This window comes from Triturus cristatus, chromosome 4_2 (assembly GCF_964204655.1).
Source record: "Triturus cristatus chromosome 4_2, aTriCri1.1, whole genome shotgun sequence".
Classification (NCBI taxonomy): Eukaryota; Metazoa; Chordata; class Amphibia; order Caudata; family Salamandridae; genus Triturus; species Triturus cristatus.
Window position 1 is genome coordinate 188,437,187 of NC_140586.1, and position 12,548 is coordinate 188,449,734.

A 12,548-nucleotide genomic window follows, 5' to 3' on the forward strand; every position below is an offset into this window, starting at 1 on the left:
GTTTACTATTTCCATTGGCTATCATTAGTGCAGTTTTCATTTGAATCTTTAAAAACTCATATCTTGTTCCTCTTATTGGATATTTGTCATTTTGCTCGTACTTTACTCATAAAAAGGGTTCTCTTTATTTTAGAAGTGGGTGTGGGGTTTTACTGTGTTTTGCGTGACTGTGTATGCACTGCATAAATACTTTACACATTGCCTTTGACTTAAGCCTGTGTGGTTTGTCAAGTAACCAGTGAGTGAGTACAGGTTAACTTTATTCAATTGATGGAACATGTAGAATGTGGTGGTCTTATACTTGCGGTGGACACATGTCCACTCTAAATATTAATCTACATTTGTAAAGCCATGTTAGCGGTCTCGTCACTAATAAAGACAGCAGGCTTGCTTCAAAATCTATAAATCATTTTTGTAGCATGACCACAGGGACCTGAAAAGTCACTTGACGTCCCTGGGTGAATCCTCTCTGGAGGAATGAGCCTTTTAGCCCATAAAACCCTACCGCACAACACGACACCAAGTGCGCAATGGAGACTTTTTACAACAGATTTCTTGGGGTAGTACCACCGCAAGTAAGAAACAGCTATGTTGGCGCTGATAAAGCCTAAGTGTGGGCAACTTAAAAATTGAAGAGCTGCTGGAAAGGATTAACTTCATTCAAAGAAGGTTTTGGAGCAAAACAACAAGATAAATTTATATGTTGGCCAAAAGAAGAGGTAAGTGTGAAAAACTACCTTGTCCCCCTGGAGCAAAGATGATTCACTGCTGCAATTGGAGGGCAAAGGAGAGAATTCTGCCATTATGCAAACAAATCATCGCCAGAGGGTCTAGGTGCTGGGGAGGACATTGTGGCAGGTTCTGGGGTCTCCAGGACCAGAATAAAATATTCCAGAACGGGCTACTAGACTGCCACAGCTCCCTTCACACTGTCAATAAGTAAATCATTATTTTCTGAAGATACTAAAGTAAGGGTTGACAACGCTGTGTCTACTATAAAGGGCTTGCAGATCAGCCGATGTTTGATTGCTTAAACTAAATTTCTGAAGAAATACCTGTTCTTCTAATTATGAACATGCTCAAGTAAACTGTGTAACTTTGTGTGATATACAAAAAAAAAAAAAAAAATTAAAAAAAAAACTGTAAATGGTGTAGCTCAGTATTGTTGGTACACTATTCAAATTACTGCATATGTCTGAAATACTCCTGTGGCAATAAAACTGTTCTCTGTAAGAGCTATTGCCAAGTCAAAAACAAAACAAAATAAATACAAAATGGGATCTGTATAAAATGTGTGGCATGAAGCCTGTCACAGCACCAGGAGAGCGCTCACCTTTAGGTCATCCAGGTTAGCCGGGAGAGGTCCGGGCTTTGCTGTAGGAGCCGTATTGCTGTTCTGTCTCAAAAGCGTGCCAGAACCAGCAGGAGTGGTAGAGAGAGTGCACATGACTGTGGTGCTTTTGTTGCCGTTACTACTTTGCTGCTCCCCCTGGGGTCTGTGAAGAAAAGCACAGTCAGCATAGTCACAAGGAGACCAAAATAAATATGAACATGGCCCCATCTTTAAGTGTATTGTGATCAGATCTCATTAACTGGAGGAGCAAGGGTAGTCTGATATGAGCGTATGTATGTACACTGATGACACATGATGGAGAAGAGAACAAAGTTAGTGAATCTTAAACACCAAAAAAGCTAAGCATCGTCTGATTTCATTAGGTCTGTATTTAGATTCCTCGAGATTAGAGAATTGATGAATTTGTTGAATGTTCTTATTTAGACTAGATTACAGGCACTGCAGCAGTGGAGCGTGGTCTGCGGTTATCAAAGTGTGTACTTAAAGCGATCCCAAACATTAGTAGTATGGATCATGGTCTATTCAGACTGATCTCACTTGGTGGAGTAGACAGTTACTAGTTCATGCACTGAAGAACAAAGCAGGGTCTGTCATTTGTAGTGGTATACATAGTATGTTCTTAGGGACAGAGCATACGTTGATATTATGAATGTGTGTATTAAGCACATGCACTGCAAGAGCGGAGCATGATAAGGTGTTATCAGTATAGCTAGACTGCTCTTATGCTTTTGTAGCATGATGCATGGGCTAAGATGATCAGTGGTGTATTCCGACCGCACCTTCATAAACTAAAGGGGCGAAGCATGGTCAGATATAATTAGTGCAGGTATTTAGACTGAAAATGAATGGCTCTAACCACTGAAGTAAATTATGGTCTGGTATTATCGGTTTTATATTATCTTTACAAGAGCCCTGGAGGAGCATAGCAAGGGCTTATTCTATTAATGTATGTTTAAACACCGTTTCTTACTTTGGTGGAGCAGGCAGGATGGTCTGGTAGTTGTAATGCTGCTGCTGCTGGTTTAGGATCTGTAGCTGCAAGAACAGCTGCTGCTGCTGGAGGATTTTGGCATAGGACGAGTCCATGAGCAGCTCCCCTTTATCCTGCTTCTGGTCTGGGGGAATGTATTGGTGGTACTTGAGTTTTTTCACCTTCGGTTTCGGGTCCTTGGACTTCTTGCTGCGCTGAGACTTCTCGCTGGCTGACTTGGGCTGGCTGTGCTGTTGAAAGGAAAGAGAAGAATGGTGGGGGGCTAGTGCAGACTACATTGTAAGGTTTGACAACTGAGAAGTGTGATGATGTCTGACCAAAGACATTTTACCAATACTTCAATGCACCCTTTGTCTTAACAGTACGAGATACAGGAACAAACTCAGAGGCTTAAATAGTAAACAGCGCAGCGGACATGAAACGGTCAACAGTTCCTTGTGGTCTGCCCAAGTACCTGATTTTAATATTCTGGTAGGCCCAGTAGGCGTTCTTGCACAGAAGACCAGTGCCATAAGTCTCCTTGCAGGCGCTCTGCATGCCTGTAGTATGTTGATTAGCAATAGAGTGCTAGACTGTACAGTGTTTGGTGCCCACCCAAAGAAGAACTTCTTTAACCTTGGTGGCTACCTACCACCCCTTGAAAAGGCTATTTTACAAGTAGTAACTGATAGCAGCTCATTATCGTGGTGTGGTACATGTACTATTTGCAAGCATCCCCATGTGGAGACTGCCTACTGGCTCTCCCTGGTAAACCTGTGTTGTAGGTCATAACTGAACATCCCAGTCTCTTTGTCTGTAAGCAAAGACTGTATAAGAAGTCTTAGAAAACAGGAGGTGGCATAGCCATTTTGGGTTCCCCATCAAAAAGAATGAAACTCCTACAGTTATAGGGTACTTCATACCGTTTGAGGTAATTAGAACTTGCCGTCTCCCCTGTTCCTACATGCCAAACCAGCCACCTTTGACATCTTCAGCCCCAACTGCTCTTCTCAGTTCCTCCCTTGCTCTAAATATTTTGCAAAACCAGGTCCAGGTCTAGCTTCTAATATAATTCTTACAGCAAGGAGACCATTTAAGGCTCGTGGCATCTGGCTAAACCAGTCTTACTAGGCCAGCCTGTGAGCTGGCTTGAGCAACACCTACAAAAAGAAATGACAAAAAGGCAACACCAGCCTGCACACCTTTTACAATGAAGAGGGGCTGCCTCCCGCACCTTTCATCCTGGTCTTTGCGTTTCAGTCAGGGATTGCCCGAGTGGGAATATACAAAATGCAGAGGGCAGTTTCACTTGAAATTGGTTGCCATGGAGATGAGGCATACTGGCCAGAAGATGTGCTTTGACTTCACTGCCCCCCCCCCCAAATGCTTGAGGAACACTTTTTTTTGTTTCTCAATTCTTTTACTGGCATAAATTAAGTACCAAAAAAGAAATAACAGCAAATTCAAACAAATGCAAGTCCAGCATAAATTCTTAGTAAGATATGCGATACCTGTACCAATACCAAATCTTACTAAAATATAGGTAAGGAAGAGAAAAGATGGAAAGGAGTGAGAAAATAAGCCATAGATGGAGAGAAGGAAGACAAAACTACAAAGCAGGGTAAAAAGGGCAGGGAAATGGATTGTTCAGATGAAGCCCAAGCATAGCAATGCTTGGGTGGGGGGCATTGCTCATGCGACTGCAGTTGCGGAGAATGCGTATGTCGTAGAATACAAATCTTGGCAGCTGCAAGAGCAGTGACGAGCAGATGACAGGTCAGCTCGGAAAGGTCCGATAAGTCATGGAGGAGAATTAGTGGGTCTGAAAGGGGTGTGGGCAAATCCATGGATTGCTGGAGCGTAGACCCCGCTGCTGTCCTGAAGGGATGAATGGCAGGACAATTCAGTAAAAGGTGAACTATATCACAGAACGCATATTCGCATCGCCAGCAGGCACAGTGAGGGAGCAACTCTGCAACCTGAAGCCGTGCTTGGGTCCAGTGCCAGCCCTGAAAAAACGTAGACTGAACTTCATCCGTGCTTCCCAGACTCCCTGTTCCAGGGCTTCCAAGAGTTCTACCCAGTCCTCCTCCTCATCATCATCAAATTCCACCTGAAGGCGAGCTTGCCGGGCCGTCCAGAGGCTAGCAAATTGCAGCTGGGAGTAGAGGTGGCGAATCAGAAGATTGTAGAACCTGGACATCACACCTTTAAACTGACCCCAAGTGTTAAGGTAAGAGAGCACAGTGAAACGGTGGGTGGTCCAGGGCGAGAACCCAGTTTGTTCAGCAGCCAATGATGTAATTGTGTGTAGCGCCATTGTTTAGTATGCAGCAGGCCAAATTCATCCTGTAGAATGTTAAAGGACTTAAGTTTGCCGCTAGAAATCAGGTGTGTGAAGGTTAGAATTCCAGCTCTACACCAGGGGCTCAAGTCAAGCATGATCCATATGTGAATACCAGTATTGTTCCACATGGGAGCCTTGTCATGCAGATGCGCATAAACCGACAAGAGCTTGTGAGCCCGTATCCAGGTGGTGTACATGGCTTTCAAGCATAGGGTTTGGGGATGCGAGGGTTGTGTCAGCATGATAGAGGACTTGTGAGGCCTCTTGGAGTCTGCATTCGATCGCAACACATAACAGGGGGTCTGGGACCTGAGGGTGCATGTAGGCCATTTGTGCCAAGTGTAAGGCTAGACAATAATGCTCCACTGAGTGCAGGTCCTCATGCTGATATATGGGCAATAAGCTTCCGGATTACTTGGCGAGGTCTTGCTGAACCCCAGACGAAGGCCTTAATGTGATGTTAATGATTTTTCTAAAGCGCACGTTCACCAAACGGTCTCTTGGCGCAGGGTTACGAATACAGCTTTGATCCATGGTTATTGTTAAGCCTGTTTGAACAACCATGACTTCAGAAGCTGTCTGAATCTGGAGTAGTTAAAAGGGGACCTCAGGTTCAACAGCATAGTATTCCAACCTCGCTGAGCAATGACGGAAAACCTGTGTCCTCCAGTACGTTGTTTTTTAAACGGAGGGACCACCAAATAATGTACATGGCTAGATTTCAGTTCCCTGGTAGGACAATACTTGCTGATCTGCTTGCTTAATGGTCTTGTCTATCTGATGAAGGGTAGAGAGGGGTATGGGGTTAACCATTTTCACTGCTTGAGTCTGTCCCCAGAGAGAGCGATTCAGATCGGACCACTTTGCGAAGTACAACCACATTCGCTCCATAAGTGATTCCAGGTTATCCGCCACCATGCGCTCCAGACCTCTGCTAACTAGGATGCCCAAGTACCTAATGCAGGAATTCTTCCTATGGAATAGATAATTGGCGATGGTAGAACATGTGGTGATTTACAACAGTGGCAAGGCCTCGCTGTTTCTCCAGTTCATCTTGCAGCCAGATATTGCTGCAAAAGCGTCAATGATCTGTAGCAATGGGAATGGAGGAAGGTAAGACTAATAAAAGGTGAGTTAAATGTAATCTGCATATAAATACTGTGTCAAGTTACCTCCAGTCTTGGGGATACCTATGATCTGGTCTGGTTGGCATAGGGATGCCGCTAAAGCCTCCATCACAAGGAGAAATAGCAGGGGTGGAGGAGTGGGAAGGGATAAGAAAGAAAGCTCCAACAATTGACCTGTGTTGAGGGGGAATTGTAGAGCCATCTCACTCTGGAGACTAAATCGGCACCAAGGCCAAATTTCCGGAGTGGGGTAAACAGGTAGTCCCATTCTATCCTATCAAAGGCTTTCTCTGCATCCAACGACAGCGCCAAGGCCTCATCCATAAGTTACGTTCCTAGCCAGAATGCATGAGCTAATGTGCAAAGATGATTACAGGATGAGCGGCCGGGACAAAGCCTACTGCGAATGGTGAATAACAGAGGGGAGGACCCACTTGAGGCGGGCAGCTACAATACTGGCCAGTATCTTGACATCTACTTTGTGAAGGGATATGGGGCGATAACTACCACGAAGAAGAGGGCATTTTCCTGGTTTGGGAAGGACCATAATCAGCGCCCTGTTGGAAACTAAACCCAAGGAGCCCCTGCGATCAGCCTCAGCGAAGGCACCAGGGAGAAGATCCACCACCTTGGATTTGGTCTATTTGTAAAACTCAGCTGGAAAGCCATCTTCACCCGGAGATTTATGATAGAATAGATCATAGATGGTCTGCTCAATCTCCGCTTTAGTGATTGTGCCCTGAAGCAGTTGCCTACCTTCCTCTGAGAGGCATGGTAAGTGAATACCATCTAAAAAGGCGTTCATCTGCGCTGATCCCAGGACAATTTCTGGGGAGTAGATGGCCCTATAGTAAGATGTGAACATGTCTGAAAAGTTGTGTGGCTTGGTGACGAACGCTCCCCGAGTCAGTAATGATAGCAGGAATGGCGATGCCCGCCTCCCTCTGCCTGAGCTGCGCCCCCAGAAGCCGTCCCGCCTTCTCTCCCTGTTCATAGTGCCGGTATTTCAACCTATGTAGCGCATACTTTGCTTTGCAGGAAAAAAAAAGTATTGCGGTCCATAAGCGCCTTCTCATGGTTGTGCCTGGCAAAAGCAGAAGGGTGCGTCATGTAAGGACACGTGAGGCAGACTATATCAGCCTCTAGTGCCTTCTGACGCTTCTCCCTCTACCTATTCAACAAGGCTGCATCCCTCATCAGCTGGCCCCAGATGGTTGCCTTTGCAACCACTCATAATGTCAAATCAGAGTCAACCTAGGCATCATGGTTCTCCCGGTAAGTATGCACGTGGGTTTTAAGCCGATTCTTACCTACTGGGTGGTTGTAGCGGGACAGACTAGGATGGCAAGGCTTATGAACTGGGCATGACAGGCCAATATGAACCTGTAGGGAAATAAATGAGTGGTCGCAGACTGTGCTCTCCCTAGTATTGAAGTCTTGCAAAGAAGGGGAAGCATGGGGTATGACATCAACAAAAAAATCCAGCCGTGATTGTGTGCCATGAACCGGTGACAAGTATGTGTATTCCTGGTCAGTTGGATTTAAGAGAGGCCATGTGCCACGAAGGCCATGATCAGCCCCAAGATCTCCTAAGGGACTCTGTTCGCATTATTGGATACATCAATCGGACCAGTGCAGTCTAAGACCGCATCCCAGGCTACATTTCAATACCTGCCTATCAGGATGCTCGCTGTATCTATTTCCATCAGTACATGGGTGAGTTGAAGGAGAAACGTGCGCTTCGGACCAATGGGTGCATACACTGAACCAATGCATAATACCTTACTGTTGATCTTCAGTTTGGCGAATACATAGCAACCCTCTGGATCAACACAGGTTTTAAGCACAACATAGGGCAGCTTTTTCCAAATCAAATAGGCTACACCACGTTTCGGAGGCACCAATGGGTCATCTGCCAGTTGCAGAGTACATCAACTGTGTATCTCTTTGCGCACACAATCACGCTGTAGTTTCTCAGTGTCTGCCTCGGTGAGATGCGTCCCCTGATGAAGAGCAATATCAGCATGTTTGGAATTGAAATAGGAGAGCACTTTTTGTGTTTGATATAATGAGTTAGACCATTGACATTGCAGGAAAAAATAAGCAAGGGCATATGCACGGACATGAAGTTTGTGAGAACCAAGTGAGTCTACAGGTCAAGAATGATACTGGGCGAGTAGAGAGTTTACTCAAGTCCCACCAACAGTATACAGAGGGGTAGGGGCGAGGGGAGGGAAAACAGGAGAGAGGAAGAAAAGAAAAGAAAATAAGAAAACAAGAAACAAGTTGGCCGAGAAAAAAAAGGAAGGAATAAAAGAAAATATACACATTAACACAATGCTATGCAAAACAAAAAAACAACTATTCAAACAAGCACACTGCACGGAGTGTACTATCTATTGTAGTCTACGGGTCTACACCTGAGGGACTATCGCAACTGGGAGGCCTCGGGCCCAGTGGTCAAGACGAAATGAGGTTGCTGGGAAGCAGACCCTACAAAGGGTTCAAAGAATGAGTAGTGTCAAAGCTCTGTGGGTGAGTGAGAGATAACGTGTAGGAGAAAGGCGGGCCTGCTCCAGTAACTTCGGGAAAACTTTAAATGTAACTTCATGCTAAATTAGGCCAACAACCCATGAAATGGATATATACTGAACCCTACACATATCCAGTGCTCACCTTTACACTTTTGGGGTGACAAACTGTGCAGTGGAAGAAGAGTACCAGGGACTGGAATATCTGCATTCTCCCTTTTAATTGCAATGACCCTACCATATGGAATGCATGAGAAACTCTGTGCTGCTGCTGCTGCTAAAATGACCAAGGACAGAGACTGCTTAGCAAGGTGTGGACCTGTCCTGTTCAGTGAGCGCCAGAGTTCAGAATGCAAAGCCGGTCATGACTGGGGACTCTAACGGCTACCCAGCCTGACTTGCGTTTCTTTCGTGAGTGGCGTTGTGTGCGTCTCTTCTACCGCAGTTACAAAAGACCACCTCTGTGAGGGTCTGATGACTCTGTGCGGTCTGGGTGCCTGTAAACTGCATTTAGTGCCCAGCAGCTCCCCCATCCGGTGCTGACAATATGAGGCCTGTGTGATTGCACACTGCACTTGCTGCCCAACTGCTTCTCGGTGTAGTGTTGAGGACTCGGGAAAGGTACGGAAAGCCTGTTTGCCTGCACCGTTCATCTGCTGAAATATTACTTCTCCGTGAGCTCTCAAAGACTGGGAAGTATGCATGGGTGAAAAGAAAGGAAGCTCAGACATGGAAGCCACACAATAGTGACCAGGACCATAATTAAGGATGACTCTTGATAACAAGAACCATCATAAAACGTTCAATCTGTTTTTTTAAGCAAACCACATCAGACTGAAGGGTCACCTTGAGAAAGCTTGAAGGCTTACAAGGCCCAAGCGAAACCTGTGCCACCTGGATACTGAAATTATATGTCACGTAGAATGTAAAATATTTATTGGCTTGATACCCTAGATCAAAGTTTTCATTTTAAAGGCCGAATAACAGAATACAAATCATTTACCAGTTGTAGTTTCTAGACAATTTTTTCTTTGAGTATGAAGTGAATAACTTAAAGTGCTTAGTTTGACATATAACTATCATGTGCGAGCAGTTGCCTGCACCCAGCATTAACCAAGGAACATTTTCATCAAGTGATGGAAGGACCATGGGTTGCCAAAGTGCCTGCTCCCTGCATCTTCTCTGCAACTTTTTTTCCCTTGTCAGAGGCTGCCAGAGGCACAGCTGCTCAGACTCCCAGTTCTCCCTGAAAACGCTGCTACAACCCCCCCCCCCCCCCCACCCCCCAAGGAGTCGCTGGACTCAGACAAGAACAGTGTTTCTACCAGGATGGGTAGAGCATGAGGTCCTAGCTCACATGTAGCCAATCTACATGATTGAAACCAGGTACCGAACTGCGCTGTAAGGACGCTTGCAGAGTAGACCCTTGTACTTGGCTGTTAGATGGAATTAGCCACGCCGAAGGACACCCCTGATAGCTTCCTGTAAAGCATAGATGCAGAAAGTAACACAATACCTTTCACACGTCACTCACGGAAGATAAAAGACAGCTTGGCCATACTTTCCAGCTTCAAGGATCTTGGTGTAATCCTCACCAGTACGCACTGTTCGAGATTCAGGTAAAATCAGACTGGGGGATTTGTATGCACACTTACTTTGATGAGCGCTGGTGGTGGCTTGGCTACAGGTGCGCCATTGGTGAGATGGGGTGGGCGCTGCTGAGGTGGCTCAGGAGGGACAGGAGGTTCAGGGGGGTCCACACTGAGCTGTACTTGAGGCACAATCTGCAGATAAAGACCAAAGCAGATTTCAGGGCACCTGAAAAGTTGGAGTAAATAAGACAAAATGGACAGACACAAAGGAGAGATGGCATGGCCATGGACACGGGGCTAACGTGAGAAGGATACAGAAGGTCACTGTCATAAGACAAAGATTGATGATACAGGCCAGAGGAGTATGACAGAGGACACAAAGAGTGGCTGGCACAGGAGGTGGATGCAGGTGACCTATGCAGGTGACCTATACAGATGAAGGACAGGTCACAGATACCTATGGTCAAAGTTCTATGCCAGAGGCATGTGGCAAACACATAGATGGTGGTTGGCTAAGGAGACAGATGGTGTGTGGCACAACATACAGAGGGTAGGTGTGTAGCAGAGGATAGATGGTGTCTCATGATGTACACAAAGGTGGTGCCATAAAAGACGGAGTATGGGCGGTAAAGAACACACAGGATGTAGAAGAGACCATATAAAATGGGGGTCACATTATACACAGTTGAGATGGGTGATTATTGGATGCCAAACCACATTGGCTAAAAATACTGACACCTTAGTATGTCAAGCCAGTAGAAAGGTTGTCACCTCACCTGACCCAGTGTCCAAAGGGCTGGGCAGGTACTAGTGGTGAGGGGATGGGTCTCTGCTCCTGGTGCCTGGGCTGGGCTAACTGCCACAGCCATCTTGTTGGGAAGCTCGATGGGTGATGGCACAGAGCTCTGCGACTCCTGGCTGGCCGGCTGCTCGGGGGAAAGGGCATCGCTGCTGTCCTCATCAAAGGAGGAGCTGTCTGCTACTTGCAGGTAATCCACTTGTCCCTCTGTAGCAGAGAGTAGAGAACAGAGGATGTTAGAACTGGGAGTAAAAGTGGACAAAGACCAACCAGTTAACTCACTTCAACCTGATGTGCCCATGACAGTTATCCCTGACATGCAACAGACGGACACTCTCCTTTTTCCCATCTTACCAATAATTGCTTCCTTCAGACTGGTCTCTACAGGGAGGATATTCTTCTCCACTAGCTCCATGGGGCCAGGTCTCTGGGCGATTTTCTCATTCAGGTCATCGGCCAGGCGCGCACGCTTCAGCTGCAGCTGTTTGGCCTGAAGTGACGGCTCCGCTGAGGTCTCTGGAAGGTAGGAAGAAATCTGTCAGATCTAAGACAAACATCGCCACCAAGACTGGCCTTGCACCAGCCACCCTTCAAACTCTAAAGTTTACCACATTCTCTGGATGGTGTGGTCAGCGACATCGAGACCCAAATTTACACTCAGAAGCTGGAATGCAATTCAGGCTTCGACACCAATGAGGTCAATCAACTGAAGAACACTTTCATCCCATGCTTTCCAGGACTTAAGGTCCCCTACATCTGATAGTCATCAATTCTGGGCATTCGATGCAATGATTATGACGCACCTTCACAGGGACAGACTGTGACCCTTAAAGACACAACACCTGTTCCACCACCTTGTAAAATCCTCAGCTTCCCTGTAGTTCCTAAAAAGGCATTGTGTTGAAAAAAAGGCAAACCCCGGAAAAAAAGACTTGTTATAATCCAAAGGTCCATTGTGCAGAATGTTTCATTGATCCCTCACATACTAGCTTTCCCCCAGCAATCTCAGATCCCTCAAAATGTCTAAACAACAGAAATTTGGTAGAGGAAAAATTCCAACCCCCTGCAGATTTAGATCGAGGCTTATCCAAGTTAAGGAACGGAAGGGTGTGGTGTGGTGTAGAGAGAGAGGCAAGCTAGAAGAACAGTTGTTTAAATGTCACCTGGAAGGTTTCATACTATCCCCTCTACAGGCCTCAGTCCACCATCTCTTTGGAAAAAGTGCTATAAAAATAAAATGGTATTCAAGTGCGGAGACGACTGATGTTCAGTCATATTTCTCTAATCCATTACTCAAGTGATCCCAAGCTTCCTTAACTGAAATTCCAATATTTTGTAACTCTGCTGCCTATATTTTGTTTGCCACTAGCTTGGTTTAGACTAAGTATGGAGTAATAGCCCTTACCAGGTGACCCGTTCACAGCCTTTAATGTCTGGGAAACCAAACTCTACATAGAACATTTGCGCTGCAGAATTCTGCTATTCATCCTTCCAACTGACAGATGCTAATAAAGTGTTCCATAAATCTGGTATTAGGGCCCCATAAAGTGTTCCATAACTCGGGTATTCCTATAGCGCCAGATACAAAAAAAAACTGATCCTCCAGGGACATAAAACTGATCCTCCAGGGACATAAAACAGTAAACATCTTAACATTAAAATGTACTACCCAGGTTTTTTATGGCAGTTAAGTAACAGTATGAAATTTGCATTTTACAATGTCCCCAAGAGCTAAATAAACTACTGCATTCAATGGTACAGATTAGCAAAAAAATGTTATAAATACTTTTTTATTTGAGTTGCAGATGCAATAAGTAACAAACGAATA

At 45.5% G+C, this 12,548-nt stretch overlaps 1 protein-coding gene across 1 annotated transcript in view; it reads right to left on the reverse strand.

Moving 5' to 3' along the window:
* MRTFA (myocardin related transcription factor A) overlaps positions 1-12,548 on the reverse strand; it is a 235,698-nt gene that overhangs the window by 89,487 nt on the left and 133,663 nt on the right. Inside the window, exons 7-11 of the mRNA XM_085601073.1 lie at positions 11,075-11,236; positions 10,698-10,927; positions 9,985-10,113; positions 2,325-2,575; positions 1,334-1,496 (exon numbers count right to left, since the gene is read on the reverse strand). Of these exons, the coding sequence (XP_085457199.1) occupies positions 1,334-1,496; positions 2,325-2,575; positions 9,985-10,113; positions 10,698-10,927; positions 11,075-11,236 (935 nt within the window). The remainder of the gene's footprint in view (positions 1-1,333; positions 1,497-2,324; positions 2,576-9,984; positions 10,114-10,697; positions 10,928-11,074; positions 11,237-12,548) is intronic.